This window comes from Platichthys flesus, chromosome 3 (genome assembly GCF_949316205.1).
Source record: "Platichthys flesus chromosome 3, fPlaFle2.1, whole genome shotgun sequence".
Lineage (NCBI taxonomy): Eukaryota > Metazoa > Chordata > Actinopteri > Pleuronectiformes > Pleuronectidae > Platichthys > Platichthys flesus.
This window is the reverse complement of record NC_084947.1, coordinates 5,123,156-5,144,736: the sequence shown is the minus strand read 5'-3', so window position 1 is coordinate 5,144,736 and position 21,581 is coordinate 5,123,156. Positions and strand designations below refer to the sequence as shown.

General features: G+C 40.4%; 1 protein-coding gene and 1 long non-coding RNA gene across 2 annotated transcripts; both read right to left on the bottom strand.

Annotated features, from left to right (window-relative positions):
* Positions 1-1,550: 1,550 nt before the first annotated feature.
* On the bottom strand, positions 1,551-2,241 carry LOC133938852 (uncharacterized). The gene is made up of 2 exons (XR_009915489.1): positions 2,119-2,241; positions 1,551-1,975 (listed from the first exon to the last, which is right to left on the bottom strand). It is a non-coding gene; the product is annotated as an uncharacterized LOC133938852 (long non-coding RNA).
* A 2,957-nt stretch (positions 2,242-5,198) lies between these two features.
* tars1 (threonyl-tRNA synthetase 1) lies at positions 5,199-21,364 on the bottom strand. Its single transcript, XM_062381488.1, has 19 exons — positions 21,203-21,364; positions 19,962-20,039; positions 19,193-19,383; positions 18,705-18,828; positions 17,814-17,938; positions 15,898-16,015; positions 15,715-15,779; positions 15,363-15,441; positions 14,989-15,135; positions 14,147-14,245; positions 12,138-12,304; positions 11,231-11,393; positions 10,119-10,256; positions 8,085-8,162; positions 7,900-8,000; positions 7,355-7,459; positions 6,952-7,024; positions 6,169-6,283; positions 5,199-6,078 (listed from the first exon to the last, which is right to left on the bottom strand). Exons 1-19 carry the CDS (start codon positions 21,260-21,262, stop codon positions 5,930-5,932), a joined length of 2,175 nt encoding a protein of 724 aa, XP_062237472.1. The 5' UTR covers positions 21,263-21,364; the 3' UTR covers positions 5,199-5,929.
* Positions 21,365-21,581: the final 217 nt, after the last annotated feature.

Here is a 21,581-nt window from a genome sequence, read left to right as displayed (position 1 = left end):
TGGAGAACGTCCAGCCTAAACATCTGGCCGGCTGCGTATAAGGAAGAGACTGTGTTTGAGTGGAAGGAGGTGAGAAAGGAGGAATTCATGGTCGGAGCGGCCAGCTAACAGTTGAACTGCTTTGGGATCAGTCAGATAGTGCACAGAATTATCGAGGGCAAGTGTAATCAGGACAAAACGGCTGCATTTATGTCAGTAGATGTTCTCAAAGAGTTTCACTGAGTGGGAAATCGTGCTCGAGGAGGAATGTGAGCTTAAAGGTGGAAAAATATGTTGAAAATCATTTGATTGAGGAAGCGGTGAGTTGTTTTGCATCAAGGCCGCACAGAACTGAGTGATGGAAACTGTGGCTAACATTTCTTATTCACTGGTTCATGAAGAAAAAGGTGTGATTCCCTAATGGGGAGAGAAGAGTGATGCTCTCCATGTGGTTATAATGAGGCTGCTTTAGATTCATGGACCATTTTGAACAAACACGGGCACGAGAGAAGTGCGGACTGTGCACGTACGTGATTTACAGGTTGCAGTTCTTTACCATGAGGAGAATATCAACCACACAAAGAAGCAGTTTGACTGTGATGCTCAGGAAACTGAATTGAGATTAAAACGCTGATATGTGGAAACGACGTCGGTGTTTTAAAGTGTCACAGCAGGTTCAATGGTTTTACTGCAGTTTCAACTCAAGAATGTTGAACTTTACTAAACACATGCTCAAGTGATAGAGTGTTAGAAACCTGAATCCTGTTGGATAGAGCTCAATGGAAAATAATCATCTGAAGTGAAGTAGCAACAGGAAATGATACGTGAATCAAATATTTAGAGGGTTGGAAAATCCAAATAGTAGAAGAAACTTGTTCGATCTTTATTATCACAATGACCAATCACCAAATAAATCACTTCATCTGTCAGCTAGAACAGTTGAAATGTCATAAATCACTAAAAGATAATTTCGGCAGTAAGCTTAAAGTAAAAAAATTAAATGACAGTTGAAATTGTTCACGAAAAGGAATGGATCAAATAATTAAACCTCATGGATATTTGAAATAATTAGCTGATTTAATGGATGACCAGTGGAAATAGTTTCTAAAATAATCAAGAGTTGAAATATAGTTAACTAAAAGTGGTGGAAACTGTTGAAAATAAAAGCAACGGATAAACCGCTAAAATAACAGATAATCAAACAGTCAAAAAAGCCTAAAGTAATAGATTGACAGTCAAAATAGTTACAGCTAAAAGTAATTTATGAACATCTGAAATGGTTTTAACGGTAGTAGATCAATAGAAATAATTGAAACTTTTGAAATAGTTTGTTAAAGTGGATGAACAGTTGAAATAGTAATTGATAGTTGAAATAACAATCTAAAATACTGGATAAGCAGTTGAAATAGTTTGTGAAAAGTAATCGAAACAGTTCAAATATAAAAGAAATAGATAAACAGCTAAAAGTTGCTTATCCAATAACTTATTGACTGTTTAAATAGTTTGCTGAAAGTGGATAATCAGTTGAAATAGTCAAAAAGTTAAAGAAGGAAATAATAATGAGCTTTAAGTCAGTTTAAATGGTTTTATTGGTATTTTGCCATCACTGTAGTGGCAAGGATGAGACCCGACCTTTGAGCCACGATGCTGCTGATGAAGTTCTCATCTCATAGAGACACGTTCATTAGAGACTAGTTTGGGAACCACTATAGTGAGAAGTGGTCACGTACCAAACGATCCCTTCAGCTTTTTAACAAACTGACTTAACTTTACTCTTTATGTTGTTCATAGTTTGATCTTCTAGCTCCACCGAACATCTGCTCGGCTGGGTGTGACGTGCAGCTGCCTGGTGTTTGCACCTCAGCCCTCCATCACAGATCTCCACGGTGAGTTGTCGGTGGCGTCTGCGTGTTGGGTGTGACCGGTGGCAGAACTCCTCTCCTCGGCGTGAAGTGGTCCACTGAACTTCTGCTGGGTCACGAGCGGAGGTCGAGCTCTGCAGATGGGAAATAAGAAGGTCACACGCAAGCTCTCCAGATGACAGAACGTGTGATCAAACAGTTCCCAATTAGAAGCATATAATTTGGTAACATTATGATATTAAAGATGGCAGCTTGGTTTTTCCCAAGCAAAACTAACTTCACGAGCGGCTGACCATAATTCGGGGTTGTGCTGCAGCTCTGCAGAGGGGCGATGGTGCAGGAGGAGGCCGGGTGCGTGTTTGTGTGCGGTGAGGGTGGTGGCAGTCGCTGCAGAGACAGAGAAGTGTTCTGGAGAGGAAAGCGCTTGGTGAGGATTCTAATATGCGTTTGGTTGTGACCAGAAGCAACGTGACTCAGGGATGAGAAGGGTGGAGAGCAGATAGGAACACCGTGGGGGGGTTTTACAGCTTCTCTGGCTGTCAATGTTGGAAAGAAAGTGTTGATGGGAACAACCTTATGAAATTCATCATAGGGATCATGAATCAGTTACTGGTGATTTCATGGGCACGAAGCAAACGCAAGAAAAAGGAAAAAGGGCAAATTGGATGAGAAATCTCTAAAAGTTTTGATTTTCCTTCAAAGGAAAAGTTTGAAATCTTTGTGTAAATGTAATTAATTTGCTTTCATGCTGAGAGGAAAACGAGGAGATGTCACATGTTCTGATGAAATCTGAGGCTCAGAGGTCGGTTGGCGAAGTTGAGATTTGTTTGCTAAAAGTTACTAATCCACCCTATTCTTGATTGAATGTTTATGGGTGGAATCTAATTTTATCATACCCAAAACTAGTTTTTATGAACGTAATGGGTGGTCAGGCTTAAATTATCTTTTGCTGTGTTGTTTCTTCTTTTATGAATGTGTTTTTATTGGTTTCTATGTAGTTTTATTGTGTGTTTTGTTTTGTTTTGTATTTGTGAAACACTTTGTAACTTAGTCATGAGAAGTTCTCTATAAATGAAGATATTATTCTTATTAGTATAACTTCCGGTGAGTTAGCAGAAGTTGCAGTAATCCAGTTTGAGTAGTTAGCTAAAAGTAAGACAGGAAACATTGAGTCTAACCAGTTAATGGCAGATCTTTGTCACATTATGGAGACACGTGAACGTCTTAATCGCATTATAAAGTTTATTTGGAGTTTTCACAGCAGTTTGCCACATTGACATTCGGCAGTGACCCACTGCTTGATGACTTGTGCCCTAAGTGTAAACCAGTAGTAGGATGTAAAGTTGACGAGAGACATAATCAGACTATGTTCTGTTATGTGTGAATATTCTATTAGCCCCTAATCTTAGTTGAAATGAAGACTACTTCAGAAGAAGGTCAATAGTTGGAGTACTGCTGTCCTTGTCAATAGGAACATTTTGTAAGGCTTTTAAAAGCGTTATTGTAAATAAATATTTTTACATACAAGTCCCAAAGTATTTCAGATTAAAAAAGGTATGAAATCTAGAGATTCTATCAAAAACAGTGAAGTGAGAAGAGTGAACGCTGTAGAAAACCCCCGAGCCCTCCACCATCCCTCCTCTGCGTACAGGGCCGAAGCGGTGGGACCTTTCTCTACATGTGAATCGATACCTTCAGATGCACGTGTGTCAGGAGGGAGAGAGGAGTTTGCTCAGCTCAGTGAAGCGTTGTGACCCTTCGCGGTCCGGCTGCCAGTGAAGCATGGAGCCTGAGGATCCAACAGGGGAAGGGAGAGGAGGCCGGGAGTCAACAGCCGAGCCGGGTTCCCCAGAGATCTCTGGCTGTCTCGCTCTGTCTGTTGACACTCTCTCACTCCACTGACTTTTTCATTAACCCCTTATCAAAATGTTTTCCTCTCCCACACTCCACTAACATTAGCCCCACTCCTGACCCCCCACACCCACACCCCCACCCCTATCACCACCACAAGATCCTGGTGGAGCTGTTCCATCTTGTGGTCAGATCTGATATGAGGATGTTCTTACAAATTACCAGCACAGGGAAGATCTCTATTCTTTGTTCTGCTAGTTTAATCCTGGCTCCTTTATTTCAAATTCTTATGATAGTGACGAGTTATTTAAGAGTTTAGGATCATTTTTCTCTACGTTTTTCAATCTGAAACTTAATAAAACAAAACACTAACATTACATTCATTGAAATTAGTGAATCCTGTAACTCCTTCTCTTTAACTGCGTCTCAGTTTGTGTAAAATATGGAGCCGACACAAGAAACTGAACCTGTGAACATATTTTATTTGGTGCTGAAAACTTCAAATTGGCCAAAGTAACTGATGGCTTCTCACTTATTTTAATTACTCGCAACTTGCAGCGCTGCCAAAATCAATGTTTTCATTGGCCCTGTTTCAGAGCTGGTCGCTCGCTGCCTGTTCTGCAACCGTGAGACCATCTCTCCCTCCCAACTTTAACCTTTGTGCTAATGTTCCTATATTTAAATTAACTGGGAAAACTTTCTCGTGATTTAAATCTGTAATTTCTAAATAAAACAGGGAAAAGTTAATGTGAAGTCCTGGAGCCAGAAGTATCTTGAGAGATTGCAAATGTTAAACCTGTTAAGATCTTTGTGAACGTTGAACCTGTGAGAGCGAGGAAGAGTTAGTGAATAAACAGTTAAAGCCACAAAAAGTGTTTCAGGTTTTTGTTTTGTTTTGTTTACAAACTTTGTGGTGTGTTTTTTCACTGCACAAAAAAGTCCATTGGCATGAGTGAGAGCAGAGTCCCTCCTCTCTAGCTCTGCTCCAGCTGTGAGTGGAGCACACGGATATACCGCCCTCTTGTGGCTGGAATAATAACGTGAGACTTGAATGCAAGATGTGCCACTGGTTTGAATCAAAGAATAAAGTTGCATCACAAATCTAAGTAAAGTTTTGTGTGATTTAATGGGAATAACAAAAGTAGATAGGGAAAGAACTTCAGGAATAACTGGAGCACAGATGGTCACAACTTTTCACTATCCTGCAGATACTTAAATGTAATTGGAAACATTTTCCTTTCATGATAAAACAAATAAAGTCTCTATTTACTTAGAATGAAAAATGTCAGTCTTTCTTTGGTGTAACAGAGCAGCACTATGGAATATTCTTGAGTTCAGTCACCATTTGCTACTGAGAAGCATCAGGTGTTTACCCCCAGCCATCACTGATGAAGATCCTCTGTTACACCTCTGCACTGTGGACAATTGGATGCAATCTAATACATTCAACTTCAATCCTGAGTTTGTGACGTGAGTAGTGAAAAGTAGCAGAAGCACCAAAAGCCAAATATTTAACCTCGCCTTTATTTTGATGTCCTCACAACTCTTTATAGTGCAATTTCAATACATATCAAATGTCCATATTCTGCTTTGTTTGATGCTCAGTTTAATGTTTATACTTTCTGATTATCTGATTGTCCACATTCTTACACAGGTCACCTATGGACAGCCTCAATAACAGCAGCATAATAAACTTTGGTTGTCAAGTTTCCCCAAACAAGTGAAAAGCATCTTGTGTGTTATAAAAAAAAAGCAGAACATCAAGAATAGATTGTTTAATTATCAAAATTGTAATCCACAAACAATTCCCTGAATGCATGACTGATATAAATGGGTTAAGATAGTGATAAAAAACATCCCCTCAACTCATTACCCATGAGACCTGTTCTTTATTCAGTGGTACAGACACGAGCTGTAAAGCTGTTCAGAGACGGGGCCGGTCTCATTAGTTGTATTTCATTCTAAGCAGAGGGGATCTTGACTTGATTAGATTTAATTCTGTGTAGGACAGTAACCATTAGACCAGACACTGAAAACAGTGATTTATTTAAGAAGCAGCAGAAGACACCAGAGAAGAAGAGACTTGTCGAATCAGAAAAAGGCAAAAAACGTGAAATAAGTTTTATCCTTCACTAAAAAAAAAAAACGATTTCAAACGCACGGCCCCTTTGAAGTCCCCAGACTCAAGCTGCTGTTGAGAGAAAGACGAGTGGATGGCAGCAGGTTTGGGGATAAGCTCAGAAATCCTCCTCTGCGTTCTGACTCCTGGACGTCTTGAGCTGCTTCAGACGCTCGACGCACTCGTCCACGCTGCGCTCGCCGTGGACCTTGTTGTCCCGGGTGCGGACATTCACGGTGTTGCTCGTCTTCTCCTTCTCTCCCACCACTTCAACAGAAGAGGACAAATGAAAGTCAATAACCGGATGGACAGCGGGGAACAGACTGAGGAAGTGAGAGAAAGTGTGTTGCCACTCACCCAGGATGAAGTTGTACTGGGCCAACTGTGCGTTCCTGATCTTTTTGTTCAGAGTGCAGCTGGGGTCGAGATCCACGTCGGTCATGAAGCCGCCGGCGTGGAAGTCCTGCTTCACCTGAGACATGAACCAGAGCTCATCCATTTACCATTCGACTATTAGGTTTTAAAGATGATTTAAAACAACTATTCTTCTTCTCTTCATTCGTCTTTTCCAGTTAACTGTAAATCTGTGTTTGTTTAGTTTTTATCTTGGTTTTTGGTCCAAGTAATGAAGTATTTAAAACAACTAGCAAGTAACAAATTATATTTTAATGTGAATTAATCGTTTTGTAGATTTAATTATTGTTAAGTATGTACTTTAATGTAATGCTGAGATGCACAAAACATTCAATGTAAACAACCGTCAAGGTTCACAGTCAGACTCTTTCATTCCCTTTTGACTTAACTTTTTCGCAATAAAAGATTAATACCAATATTTTAGTGGCACTAACTTTTAGCTTATCCTTTAAATAAAGAGGTCGCTGATTTGGCTGTTTAAAAAGCTGTCTTATTGTCGGAGCTCAGCAGTTAATTTGGTGACACAGAGCCGATGGCCTGAGCTGTGAAATGAAGTTTGGTCTTAAAAGATGCAGGATCATGAAAGAGGATGTGACAGTGTTGAAAACAGCCGGTGACACCAACGATCCAAACATATGAACAGCAGGAATGAAACAACTTCAAAATCAGCTTCTTGTTGATTTAAGGGCCTGATGGCTGCATGCTACTTGTTTGTATTGTGTTTACCTTCTGAGCGTACTCCTCACAGGTCGGTCCCACAGGAACCACCATCACCTGACGGGGAGAGAGCCACAGAGGCCTGGGACAGGACACATTCAGTTGGTTAGTAAGAAAATTAGATGATTCTGTTTCTATCCCATAAATCTAAGAAGAGCCAGAGAAATACCCCCCCCCCCCCGGCACCAACAAAACCTGAATAAAATATAAAATATCAAAAACCCTGACCTCACCGCCTGATATAGATCATTTTGTGAAATTAAAGTTCTGCTGGATACAGACGGACGGCCGTGCTGCTCACTGTATCCCACACATTATAATCCAGAGGAATAAACATGATCATCACTCTGAGTAAACTGCAATAAAATTCTACTACTAAATCAACCTTTCACAAAAATGATGGTTCACAAACCATTTGCCTCCGTAGTTTTCAGTCAGAATAGCGATCATCCTCTCGACTGATCCCAGGATCGCTCTGTGGATCATCACTGGTCTCTTCTTGTCGTCACTATCATGGCTACAAAATCATTTGAAGGGAAAAAGAATATAGGGACAGAAATTAATATATTTCATAATTCAAGATACACCGTTAATAGTTTTGTTTTTTCCCTTTATGAGTTTTACAGCATAAATTTGCCTTTGATTTCAGTGTTTCCCGTTAATGATCTACACCCTTTATATTTTGATTTGTCTCACCACAGTTTTCATAATAAATAACATAACTGTCCAAGCAGAAATTCACACATCACGAGTGATCTTATATTTCACCTCTATATCTGTTGCATGTGAGCATGACCTTTGTATATGTGCATGTGCACTTCCTTTACCACCATAGATTGAATTCTCAATATCTTCTTAAATGAATCTCTGATCTTTGGTTGTGTTAATCACACTTCAACAGGTTTTAAGTCTATAACACGTTCATTTGCAGCAATGGAAACAATCTCCTCCAGTCACCTGACGTAGGTGAGGTTGAAGCGGATCGGCAGCTGGAAATCCAGCTGAATTGTGGCACACTGATGGTAGCGGCCGATGGCGTCCTTGATCTGAATGTCGATCTGTGAACACAGCACACGTCATGAGCAGCCGCCCTCCTGCCGTTCCACAGGCTAACGACATCATTAGTGTGGTGCACGGCTCACCTTCGGGCCGTAGAAAGCTCCGTCACCTGGGTTCAGAACCCACTTCTCCCCAAACTCATTCAAGCTGCTCTCCAGTTGCTGTGAAAACAAACAGTGGCTGCTTTGTGAGGATATCAGTGGCTGACCAACAAGTAAACAGTGGTGTTAAGTGAAGCCGTAAATTTAGACCTGACATTTTCCTCATCTGGAACTAATCACCGAGCTGAGAAATGTTAACATCTCAATAATATTTTAATGGTTGCTTGTGGGAGTTAATGAGGTGAGGGAAACGTGAAGCAAGTTCTGTTCCAGCGGCGATGCCAAGTTTAGAAGTCAGCGTTGTGTGTATTACTTTCCACCTTTGTTCACACAAACATTCATGATGAAAAACTCACAGCTTCTTTTACTGAATGTTTTCCTCGGAGAGAAGTTTCTCAAAAGGTCAAGCGAAGCAGCTGCTGGTTTTACAAGCTATTAGAACTTTCTTCTTCTTTGCTCTTTCAACAACCGCTCTCCTTATCCTGAGCACCGAATTGACTGTTAATTACAGAGATACACTCCAATACGTTGAGCGTAATTAACACTCGGAGTCATTGAGAATCAGCTAAATACTGCAAGTTACACATTTTCTGGCTTCTTCTGTTTAGTAGCAACAAACTCACACTGTGGTTATTGTGGCTTTGTGATGCTAATGAACTAACAGCTTCAAAATAACTTCCACAATTAGTGAAAGTGCACTTAAAAATACCCACAAATTCAAAAAGAAAGGCAAAACAGTCAGTACATAAGACTTATTACCCTCGAAGTGTCATCTATTCAAACTAAATGTATTATAAATGAGCAGGAAAAGCTACTAATTGCCTAAAAGGACCCACAGTTTTCACAATAATCTAGTTCAAACAATTTTGACATGACACACAATTTGTTTGAATATATTCTATTACACCCTGGCAGGAAATCAGAAGAGGTTCAACACTTAACGTTGCTCCGCTTGGCAAACAAACCTTTGTTTGTTACTTTACAGTCTACGTTATAAAACACACAAAAACTTCCACACGCCGCTTCTCCAGCAAAACATCCCTGGCTTGGTTTTATTCAAAGGTCAAGAGATTCTGCAATAGGTCAAGCTGATAGTGAGCGCCCACTGCTGGATCACGAGGCACACTACGTTACATGGTCTGGTTCAGTTTGAATATCCACTTTTCATGAATGTTCCCATTTCTAATAAAAAGGGACAGTTTGAGATGATAATCCATGTTGTTTGTTAAACCATGAACTTAATGATCAATGATGAGTTAGACTCAGCTGTGAGAACTGAAAACTGAGAATGGAGATGCATGTTAAAAGATTTCTGCTGCTGGAAACAGTGAATTCATCCTGAAAGGTTATTGATGCAGCACTTTTCTCCTCATGAACGCAGCACCACCAACCAATGGTCCGACCAAAGCACATCGACCAATCAATGGAGCAGTTTCCCTGGAGACATCAGCCACCGCACCTTCTCATCCAATCAGAGCTCGACAGCAGAGACCGATGAGCGGATCTCATGTTCTCGACACACGTGACGAGATGAGGTAGTAAACATGTGGCACTTCTCTTCTACAGATTCATCTGTTAGACCTGAATATGTATTGATCTGTTTTTCATCCACTTCTGACAGCGCAGAGAAATAAAAGATCATTATCTCTCCCTGAATCTCACTCACTCTTGCTATTACTTTGTTTAGGCTCATTTTTAATATATCATCTTCTCCTTCACAGCAGATTAGATCTGAACCCAAGATACAAAGTAAAGCTGATCTACACACTGGACTATATTTGACAGTGATTGCACAGATGTGGATTCTCTGGAGAAGAACTGACGGCGGTTCTGCAGAATAAAGCCCATTAAAATATAAATGTTCTCCTGGTCTACAAATCTCCTCCATTTGCCGTCTGTGGAGTGGCTCTCTAATTTCCATTTTGATACTATCACTTATATCAGCATCTTAATTCTCCAGTGAGAGTTGCTCACATTTTCCTCTCTATAAAAAGGAACAAGTGGAATCCTGATTACCTTCTCTGCTTGGTCCCACACCGCCGGTTCCCCCAGGAACTTCTCTGGCCTCGTGGAGAGGTTGAGTTTGAAAGTGAAGCCAAACACTTCATACACAGTCCGCAGGAAGTCCAGACAGCCCTTGATCTCCTCCTCAATCTGGGGTGAGAAACCAAACACAGCAGAAATTGTATCATCCTGGTGTAATGTCTGATTTCATCTTTCTGTATAACTGAAGAGGAAATTGTGGGGAAAAACATGCAATCAAAATGAGATCCACCTTGTTATGATTTAGATAAAACAGCTTCTGGAAACATACAAGCCTCATATAATGGTTTAACATGTTGACAATCATTGCACCAGCATCGCATGTGATCAATCACAACTTTTGATCGGGCACTTTGGATTTGAAAAAGGAAATAAAGCACAATGACAAGGAGAAGTGACTTTCGGGAAGGAAGTGTCTCCTAATAAACAGCTTTTATATATGCGGCCCACCATCTGGACTCCCTGATTATAAACTTAATGGCGGCTGTAAGATAAGAACATACCCTCCGCAGTGTGATTCAAGTTTGGATTTTGTGAATAATAAAAAGACGAAGAGTACGAGCAGTGCTTTGCAGCTGCTGCTGTGAAGGGGGAACATTAAAACTGAACTACTTTACGTACAAAGTGCTTTCAAATACTTAAACCATCTAACCCGCTGCCACTACTGATAGAAAGAAAACGAATCAGTGGGACTCTAGCTGCAAGTTGCTGCGTCGCTATGTTTGAACAAAGTAATTAAGAAATCTCTTTGGTCTCCCGAAATCCTGTTTGTGTGCGTCAATACCAGCAGCACTGCACACTGATGCACTGGAAGTCCTATCTGAGAATGTGACAGGACATTCAATGACAACATTACCCGCATTTATTCAATAACTTATGGCAGCGAGACACTGAAGCAAAGAGCTATAAATGGTTCTGGTGAAACTGTGTGATCGTTTATCATTGTTTGTTTTGTCAATCTGCAAATCGTTCAGCAACAAGACACAAAACAATAAATATGATATCAGGTTTGGGTTTTAAACCAGACTTGTATGACCCCAAAATGTGTGTTTTGTGTGACGTCACTGCATCAGAGCAGGACTCACCTGGTCCATGGTGCAGAAGATGTGAGCATCGTCCTGCTGGAAGCGGCGAACTCGAGTGAGGCCGGTCAGGGCCCCTGACAGCTCATTCCTGTGCAGGACGCCAAAGTCGGCCATGCGCAGGGGTAGCTCTCTCCAGGAGCGCGGCCGGTGATCAAACATCAAACTGGGGTGAAAAAAATAAATAAAAAATACATTATTACTAACTGCAATCACAATAACTGAAAATTGCTCTGCTACTTCAATACAACTGTGAAAGACTAAAACTAATATTTGATTTAACTGAACAAAACGTGTTGGCAAGCTCAATTTCCATTTGGGCCTGATCACCAGAGGGGCTGCCCGTGTGAGTGGCACGGAGATTGGAACAGTGGGAAGAGGAGAAAAGATTTGAATACAAAGAGCTGCAGCCTGGCTCTCTGCACTGCAATGCAGCACTCGGCAGTAAATTGAACTGGGTCATTCAACAGCTGAAAACATGGCAAGAGCATCAGTCATTTTAAGCTGCGCTGAAATGGATGACAAACTGGTCTGGCAGTGAAATATGACGCTATTTCCCTCCTGATAACAAAACCCTGAGCGAACTCTAATAAGCTATTCAGGTGTTGTAAAACATTATTTAACGGCTGTCCCTTTTGCCAGGGTACTGTGTTAGGTTATTTTTTTTGCTATATATATATATAAATGAATGAAAAATTTAGCACCCTGAGTTTGTAAAATGCTTCCGACAAACACAGTTGTTTCCAGTTACAGACAGAAACCCACTAAAAATACCCATTTAACACTTGAGCCCGACTTGAAGCCCAATGTGTGACAGCAGTGGGTGTGTTTCTCTTTGCACTTGATGTTTCTAAAATGAAATCCATGCTTCTTTCAAAACAACAAAAAAAAAGAAAAAGTAAGGCATCACCAGTGTCCGGGGCAGTTCATGGGTTTGAGGGCGAAGGTCTCCTTCTCCACCTCGAAGGAGAACATGTTGTCGCTGTAGTGCTGCCAGTGGCCAGAGGTCTGCCACAGTTTGCTGTTGTAGATATTGGGTGTCACCACCTCCTGGAAACCCCTCTTCCGGTATTCACTCTGCAAAAACACACATCAAAGGTGTCTCACAAAGGACGTTTCACGTTTAAGACTCACAATTCTGTGCATGCATCCCAACTACAAAATATCTCCATTAAAACCACTGACAAATAGAGTACATCCTCTAAAATCTACATTACTGCTAGCAAAAGCAGTGGGTTAGATTTTAAAAGTACTTCTGAGAATGTTTATGCTGCTGTATATTCACATTAATGTTTGTTTACATATTCTGAAGGGGGTCTGGGGAAGACTGACTGATTTCATGCCGTTTGGGTCGGTGCATGTTTTGTTTGCCATCACTTTTAAAATACTAAACAGCTGATAGTGATAATAAAATAATAAAATAAGTGTAATTTATTTTAAATCCCAACAGAAATAGACGCTACAAATATTTGGACGTGTGCTTTGTTGCTTCAGTAGGCAGAGCCATTTCTTAAAAACAGATTTCATTACTCAAAATCCTTTCAGTCAGAAATCTATATGACCACATTTAGGTGAAATTACATCCAATGTGCAGCTGCATTGACACCGCATTTAACAAAGTGAGTGTGTTCAATCAGATTGATGTGTGTGCGTGTGTGTGTGCGTGTGTGTGTGTGTGGGTCTGTAACAGAGCAGGTGGAAGCTGAACAGCTTTTCTTCAACGTTGTCAATCACGACTGTTTTACATGTTGCAATTTGTTCTGAATAAATTATTGTGTTCAAAGGTTAAGTTCACACCATGTAGTTTTTCTATTACCTGGTCACAACTGGTAAATGTCATATTGAGAATGCATACGTTAGATGTGGTTACAACCTTATTGTTTAATAAGAAGGGATCTGAATTAGCATTTTACTGTATTAAAATAGTTTAATGGAATCATTTTATATGTCTTGCCCGAGGTCGCGCGTTTCATTAACGCTCAGCTAAACATTTAAGACCTTAAAGTAAAGTTGTATCATCAATATAAAGCAAAACCTTCCTTACTCATTTAATATAATATGACAGTCAAAGAGATTTCATTCATTATCTATACCACTGATCCTTTGAGGGTCATTGGAGGGCTTGAGCCAATCCCAGCTGACATTGGGGAAGAGGCCACGTTCACCCTGGACCGGTCACCCTTCTATCACAGGTCTGATGCCCTGGACCGGCCACCAGTCCATCACAGGGCTTTTAAATTGCAGCAGTATATCTTGTGACAAGAATCAGGAGGAATAATCACATCACTCCTGTTTTAGTCTCTGGGTTCCTGTATGTTTGAGAATAGATTTTAAGATTTTACCGATTACCGTTAAGGCTCTTCAAAGCTTCTCTCCTCGTTTAATATCTGAGCTTTTAGAAAACTTCTTACCAGCTCGTAACCTGACATATCCTCAGGCAGTGGCCTGCTATCTGCGACCTGTCTAAAAGCTTATGAGGAAGGAGTATTCACAGTCAGGGCCCTGAGGCTCTGGAACTATCTGCCTGAGGAAATCAAGTTGGTTTGCTCGGTAATTTCCCTTCATAAGACAAACTTTCATCTGATATTTTACTTTCATTTAAATGTTTCTTTGAACTGTCTTTTTTAATTTGCACATCTATTGTCTTTTAATTCAGATTATTTTCCGACTCGTTTGTTTTAATTGCTGCCTTGTGAAGCACTTTGAAATCTGAATAATAATTCTTTAGATAAAAGATTATAAAAAATATCATCATTGTGAATATATGAAACCCCCGGCTCTAAAGGTATAAAACTGTTAGTCTCTTCTCCCCAGTTCTTCCTGCAAATGTTCACTTGCTCCCGTCCTCATCACCTCTGTCTTCAGTTAAGAGAGAGATCACAGCAGTTATTCAGTGAGGGTGTGAAAGCTCGGACTCACTCTGATGAACTCAATCAGTGTGTTGTAGATGAAGGCTCCCTTTGGCAGGAAGAAGCAGCTCCCTGGACTCAGGTCATGGAAGAAGAACAGGTCCTGCTCCTGAATAATACAAGATAAATAACGTCTTGTTACTGCGGCAGAAAAGGGGAGCGGCTCCGGCCAAACTGGTTTAAATATGAAATAACGCAGCAGCTCATCATATATTCAAGGATTGTCACACAAACGACTGCTCAGCTCGCTAACCCACACCTGCTATTATGTTCAAAGAATGGCAAAAACAAACACGCCCATACATGTTGCCTGTCAAACATGAAGTTAGATTATGACAATAAAGATTTACGACAGATTAAAACAATTTTCCTTAGCAGCATTCACACTGACTACCGCTTTTTTTTTAAACAGGGGTCAATTTTGACTTCACTCACACAGCTGAGTAAATAATAACATTCTTAGTATTTATTTTCTTGTTTGACATGTAAATTGAGAATATATATAGATTTATACATAGGTGACACTTTAAGTATTTGTCTTTGACATATAATTTTTTTTTCTTTTTGTTAGATAATGGATCTTTACCAGAAAATGCTGAGATAATACTGTCAATGCACCATGAATACAATTCTCACACTTCAGAGATGCCTCTGGATATATTGTCTTTGTATTTCATAATTGTTTTGAGTGGGATCCCCATTGCAACTGTGCAGTCAAGTCACAGCTTCGTAAACTGAACGGATAAATACCAACATGCTGTAAACAACCTGCTTTGTACTACAAAAAAAACCTTTGGGGACTATTTTAAAATAACACTTAACTGACATCCTTTTTGCTTCTTCAGCACTTACCCGGCCCAGTTTGCGGTGATCTCTGTTCTTGGCCTCCTCCTGAAACTTTTCCCACTCTTTGAGCATTTTGGGGTCAGGGAAGGAGATTCCATAGATCCTCTGGAGGGTTTCCATGTCAGCCTTTCCCTCCCAGTATGTAGCTGAATTCTACCACAAAAAGAATTACGTTAGCTTTCATCGTTCTTTTGGATGCATCAAATCCCTTGAGGATGAAACATAAGGTAACTGCTCGAGGAATGGGGACAAATGAAGCAGAAACTTAGGGCAGAGATAAGAGAATCTCAAAATCCTATCTAGTTTAATCAACCATGAATCCACATATGGTGTCACAACCATCTAGCTGCACATGGTGGAGAGGGGAAGACAAGACTCACCTTGTGGACCTTAAGAGCCTTGATTTTCCCAGTGTGTCTCACATGGGGCCCCCGACACAAGTCAATTAAGGGACCGCACCTGGAATTAGTTCAGAAGATGCTGTAAAAATTCCATAAAAAAAACAAAACTAATGATGCATTCTAAATAAATGCTACTGTTTAATAAATCACATATATACAGAGCATGGATAACTAGTGTTGTAATTGGCAACCCCTTGAAATTGCAGTCCTGATACATGTCGCCATTTTACTTGTGTGCTTGTTCATCATTATCGTTTTTTCACAGGATTCAATGAGAAAAAAACACAGAAAAAAAAAGGATTCTCTTTAGAAGCAGAATCCGTTGACTCACCTGTAAACTGTGGTGGTCGGAGTGGTGACCTTCTCATTCAGGATGCGGCACTTAAACTTGTTGTACTGTAAAGGACAAGAAGTGGTTTTAAAGTCCTGGCTCTAATGCAGTTCTCCTCACAGCTTGTTTATTCTTTTAAGTATACGTTGGAGTGTGAGTGTGTGTGTTAGTACTTTAAGATACCTTGAACATCTCCAACAAAGTTTCCTTCTTTATCTCCAGCCTCTCAAACGGCTGCTTCTCCTTGATGATTTTTTTGCACAAGTTTTCCAAACCCGGGAAGTCATTGCTCGACACACCCCTGTCCAAAACATCGAGAGATAAACAAAACAAGAGCAGCACATTCAACAAGGACTCTCACTTAGACACCTGCATTAATATGCACACCGTCTCCAATTGCTAAATCTCATCTGCCACAGTTTCCAGAGGGCATTGTGGATGTGACCAACGTAATTCTTTGACTACCAGAAACTGATAACCTCTGCAGAGCATGGGCAAATACTTAAGAGTCCTTGGCTTTAGGGCTTGAGCAATGTCAAAATATCCTTGCACAAAACAGTCTCCAGGAATCCCATTAGCATAAAATGACTTCATTACGGAGGTTGTAGAATTAATTAGACAGCACTCCTCACGCTCTCCTGCAGCCTGGAGCGGGGAGAAGCGCATCGTTTCAGGGAAAGGTCAAGTGAAAAAGTTATTTACGCGTAAGAAATGTTGAACATTTCTGAGGGCGCCTCAACACGCTTTCAAAGCTTCACTGAAGTAATGTCTAGCACTGTGTTTGAACTGATGTGCTTGTAGGCTGCCAATCTCATACGCGGAGATTGAAAGGTGCCATTTCAAATCCACGCCCAAGAAAAATCCAGCTAGACGGCATTAGTGTCATTCTGCCTCTGTTGTGTTTAGTATCCATCTTACACGGTGAACTTAACTAAAAGTTACTAAGCATAGGAGTACACACCAAACTTACACAGCGCTATCTAACACAACTGTTAGTTTTCATTATTTTTGCCTCTGTAAACCACCACAATGAAATTGAAAGACAAATTAAGACTTTCGGCTCTCTTCAAGGAATAGAATATCAAATTAACTGATTAAGAATCTCCACAAATGAAGTAAAAATATCCCAAATACAAATGCTACTGTTTTGCACATTTGGAGCCAGAGTCTGCATAGTGGCGATCAGGGGATGGTGACATGGCAGTGAGGTCCTACGATATACACAAAGTGATAAGAACTAACTAAAATGACGGAAAACATTTCATATTTAATGGTTCAGACGCTGAGGTTCGTCCCTCGAGAAGCTTTGCCAGGTTTTAGAGTTGATGCTTGTTTGTGGCTCCTTCTGGTTTGAGTTTTGTCTTCAGCAAGTTAAAAGAAATCTGGCTAAAGTAGGCTGAGGTCATGTGACTGACTTGGCTATTGAATGATATCCTATTTCTTTGCCTTGAGAAGCTCACGGGTTGCTGTCACAGTACGTTCTGGGTCATTATCCATCAGCAGCGTTAAGCTCTGGACTATTACTTTTTGCAGCATTTGGCTGAATGTGAGAAGATGGTAAAACCCTGTACACTTCAGAATTCATCATGCTACTTCTAGTCAACTCAGCAGTCTCATCATTAATACACAGCAGTGTCAAAGTTTTACTGGCAGCCATACGTGTCCATTCCATAACAGTAGGTCCCCCTCATTTAACAGATGATGTGGAAGCCTTGGATCATGGCAACTGATATCTGTGAGTTCAATTTCAGGGGACTGTTGGGCGTTGGAGGAGTATGCACTCTACGGAGTGTCATTGCCAAGAAACAGGCCACACCTGGCTATACAAAGGACTGTCAGTCAATTTTTCCAATTAAATCTGAGCCTTTAAGAATATAGGGATTACACATCAAGATGTCGGTTATTCCTGAACGGTTGAGTAGTATTCTGTTATCACCTTATATTAAAGCTTTGAGACGGCTTCTCAAACAAATATTGAAGGACCTGGTTCAAATATATCGTGGTGGTGTACAGACAAAATAATGGAAATTGTGTCACTGTTCAAATACATCAACTGTAATAATACAGATGAATCTGAACCCAAATCTCCTGCCACTCACTCAGTGCTGTCCAGGAACATGTCGTAGTAGAAGCCGTTCTCGATGGGGGGGCCGTAGCAGAGGCAGCCTCCGTACACCCTCTCCATGGCTTCACCCAGGATGTGGGCACTGGAGTGCCAGTAAACCTAAACAATAAACAAAAAATGGTGTCATTAATAAAATAGTAGTCATTTCTATGTCTAATAAAAATGAGAAGCGGGATTTCCATGGGAAAGGGTGAGAAATGTATTCTGTAAAATCAAGATTGTGTGATTCACTGAGCTGTTAAAAGCCTTTGAGAACATCTACAGCACATAAACAATATACATATCACTTTCTCTGAATGCTTCCAATATGCAAAATGAACCCTAACTGCAGGAACAGTTGAAAAATGGTTCAGTACCTTGTAAAGACAACGATACTGAAAATTGTATTTTTTCTCTTTAGTAATGTCTCATTATTCTCTCAGCGAGACCACCGGCTGTCACTTTTATGACAGTACATGACTTCAGCATTTTTATATAATCTCAAATCTCCTCTTAATGTCGTTGTGGCTCAGACACTTAGATGATAACAGGGCTTTGAGGTTTATTATTGATTGTAAACCTCTCATTCATCACTTTAATCTTACATGCTCAGGTACCTTGCCCAAAGTGCATATTAATAGAGAAGAACAACCTCTTCAAATGCTGTGTATCCAGGTAATGATCAGATTTGTTAAACTCACTGAACAGTGAGAAATCCAAAAGGGCAAATTATTATATTTACTTGTAACACAAATCATTCGTAGAAAATTCCTTTTGATTTAACATTTCCCTCCTCTAATCCTAATGTCGGGAAACAGAATCTAAATCTGCCTTAGTCATACATAGTCATAGACGATGTGTTAGAGCAGGGATGACTTGTACTTACAGCTTGAGCTTCCTCATCGTCGAACTTGAGCAATTGAAGGCTGCAGTCCTCTTCCAGAGGTCGGTCCAGGTCCCACACATTCTGGTTCACTTTTGCAATGACTGTGTTGTCAGCGAGGCCTTGACTGGATAGACAACATGAAAACATCGTTGCACTTATTGTAAACCTGACAATTTTGGTATAGGAAGCTCACGTCTAATGGTTTTCTGAGGGAAAGTTCTCTCTACACTGATGAGATTTCTATGTGTAAATGCTTTCTTGTGTTCGGTGGTGGCTGTCATTTCCAATTACGGTTTTCATAATGTGGCTCTTTTGAAACTGTAATCATGATTACAGGCTGGAAGAATAAAGCTGACAGCTCATCTTTGAAAATTAAATTACAGAGGTAAAATAAGGTCTTCATTATTTTTTGTGCTACATGAAAGAAAGGTGCCACATTTAATGAGACACATGTCACCAAACATAAGTCTCATCATCATCACACTCACCTGATTCCACAGGCCACCTGATAAGGTGTGGTCTTCCAGGACTCGGCGTCCACCACCTTTCCGTCGGGCAAGGTCACCTTGATCGCCCGACTATTGTTCGCCGCCCTCTCCGCCATCAGGGCTTCGTGCTCGGTTTTCAGCTTGGTGTACAAAGCAAGACGCTCATCTATGTACTGAGGGGGTGGTGACAACTGGATGAGAACAAAAAATGTGTGAGTAAATTGGGGGTAGTGGGTCATTTCACCTGATGTTGATCTTTACATATTGCTTACGTCACTGTTACTTAAAGAAAACATTATTGACAGTTTAAAGTAGTTACACATCACAGTATGATGGCAAAAGCAAGAGACAACGGATATAAATTATTTTGATATGTTTAATATTTCTTATGTTGATTTAGATATATAAGGAAGAAAATAGAAAAAATAAAACCTGATATTCATAATATATGTTTTCGCCTGCTGAAACAGTTTGTTTTGATGTGACAACTGTTTCTGTTTGTCTGTTTATTTAAAAAAGGTACAAGTGTTATTATCAATAGTCTGTACAAGAGGTCTGTGCTTGGAGGTTAGAAGGTTTCACGCTGACATCACACAGACAAACATAGAAATAATCAGTAATCAAAGATACTGTGCATTCTACCTGATGTGTGTGTGTCCAATGACAACACCAACAAACACTCACTATACAGTTCTTGCAAAACAAGAATCTGAAATAAGGTCTAATTATAGCATGTGCATACTCTCTGACACTTTAATTAGAAACTCACCTCGGCCTTTCCTCCAGAGTCCCCAGCACCACCTTTAGTCTTCTTCTTTGCTCCCTCTTTACCGCCTTCGTTTCCTCCCTTTCAAAGAAAAATGACATCATGAGATGACTGGGTTACTTCTGCTTTATTAACTAAGTTTAAGGTCAAGTTTAGGGGAAAACTGGTTTAGACAAGTACATGGATCAAAACTACACAAATATTACGACACAGCTACACACTACGATGCTTGATGAATAACAATGGTGAGATACACAGCTAATCAAACCAAACTTTCAAGTTATTCACAAGATTATACAATAACTTTGATGAAGATTTGACCAATTTGAAAATAGAACTGTTTTGGCAATTCAACTTTTACTGTTAAAATAAACCACAATGCTGTTTGAGTAACGTTTAGATTTTATTTAAAGTTGGAAAGCAGCTGTAAAACCACAACAATTTATCAGTAGCCTATATTAAATGAGACATAACCAGTCAAAGTTCAACAGTTCCAAGTTCATTAGCACATTTCTCCTTTAATTAGGATCCAAACCACATGATTTTTCCAATGGGACCAAAACTGTGATGATTTGACACAATAACATTCACTCCAGGATCTGAGTCACAGGGAGTTGGGGGATAAACCATTATTATAGAGTTGTAGAGTTACCCAACACCAGTATAAAATGCTTCAGACCATCATCACCACCACCACCTGAGCTATTACTGGGAATGTATGAGCGTCCAAACCAGTTTTTAACAGTAATCCTCTTATATCTGTTAAATAAAACCTGCATGCTCCACTTAGTGTGAGCCGATTGACTAGAGAACACAAATGAAACATGCTACACATGTAAGTATGTTCTCACACCTGTGCAACCTGATAAATAAGTAGTGAAACTTTTAAACTGTCAACATTTTGAACAGAGTTCTGCGAGACGTCCTCTCCTCTCAAGCTACGTCTGCTCAACCCAACTATCCGGCTGGACTAGCTTCACCTGCAACGTGGCACAAGTGACGTCCCGCACAGATAACAACATAAACACACACATGCTCCTGGTAACCTGACTGAAACACTGACAACAAATAACAACACAACGTTTTTTTGTATGCATGTTAGCTTGTGACATTAGCAGCGCGGTGCTGGGTGGCTCGATGACAGCACGAGTCTGAGCGGCGGCTAGGCTAGCTGCTAGGCTAGCTTCTCTGCTAGCTTCTCTCCTAGCTGCTGCTGCTGAATGAAATTGAAGTGAGGAGTTCACCTTTTTCCCTCCGGCCACCTTCAGCTCGCTCATCTTCTCCTCCACTGTCTGTTCCGCCATTGGAAACAAAAGCTCCTTCGCTTTTGGACACAACTTCAGCTAAAGAGGGACAAGTGTGTACTGAGAAAGGGATGTACGGGTGCCGGGTGAGGACCAATTCCCCGGAAATTGCGATTCTGATGCAATGTGTTTGCCATAGTAGGCGGTGCTCTGTTAGCCTGTTAGCATGTTAGCATCATGTAACCTGGCTGCAAACCTGGATGATGCACAACCTACCGGAGAGGAGGAGTCTGCTGATTGGTCTGCAGTTACATCAGAACTATTTATGCACTACATTTAAATCACCTATACTTAAAAGTTTTCAAAGTCCATCAATTTA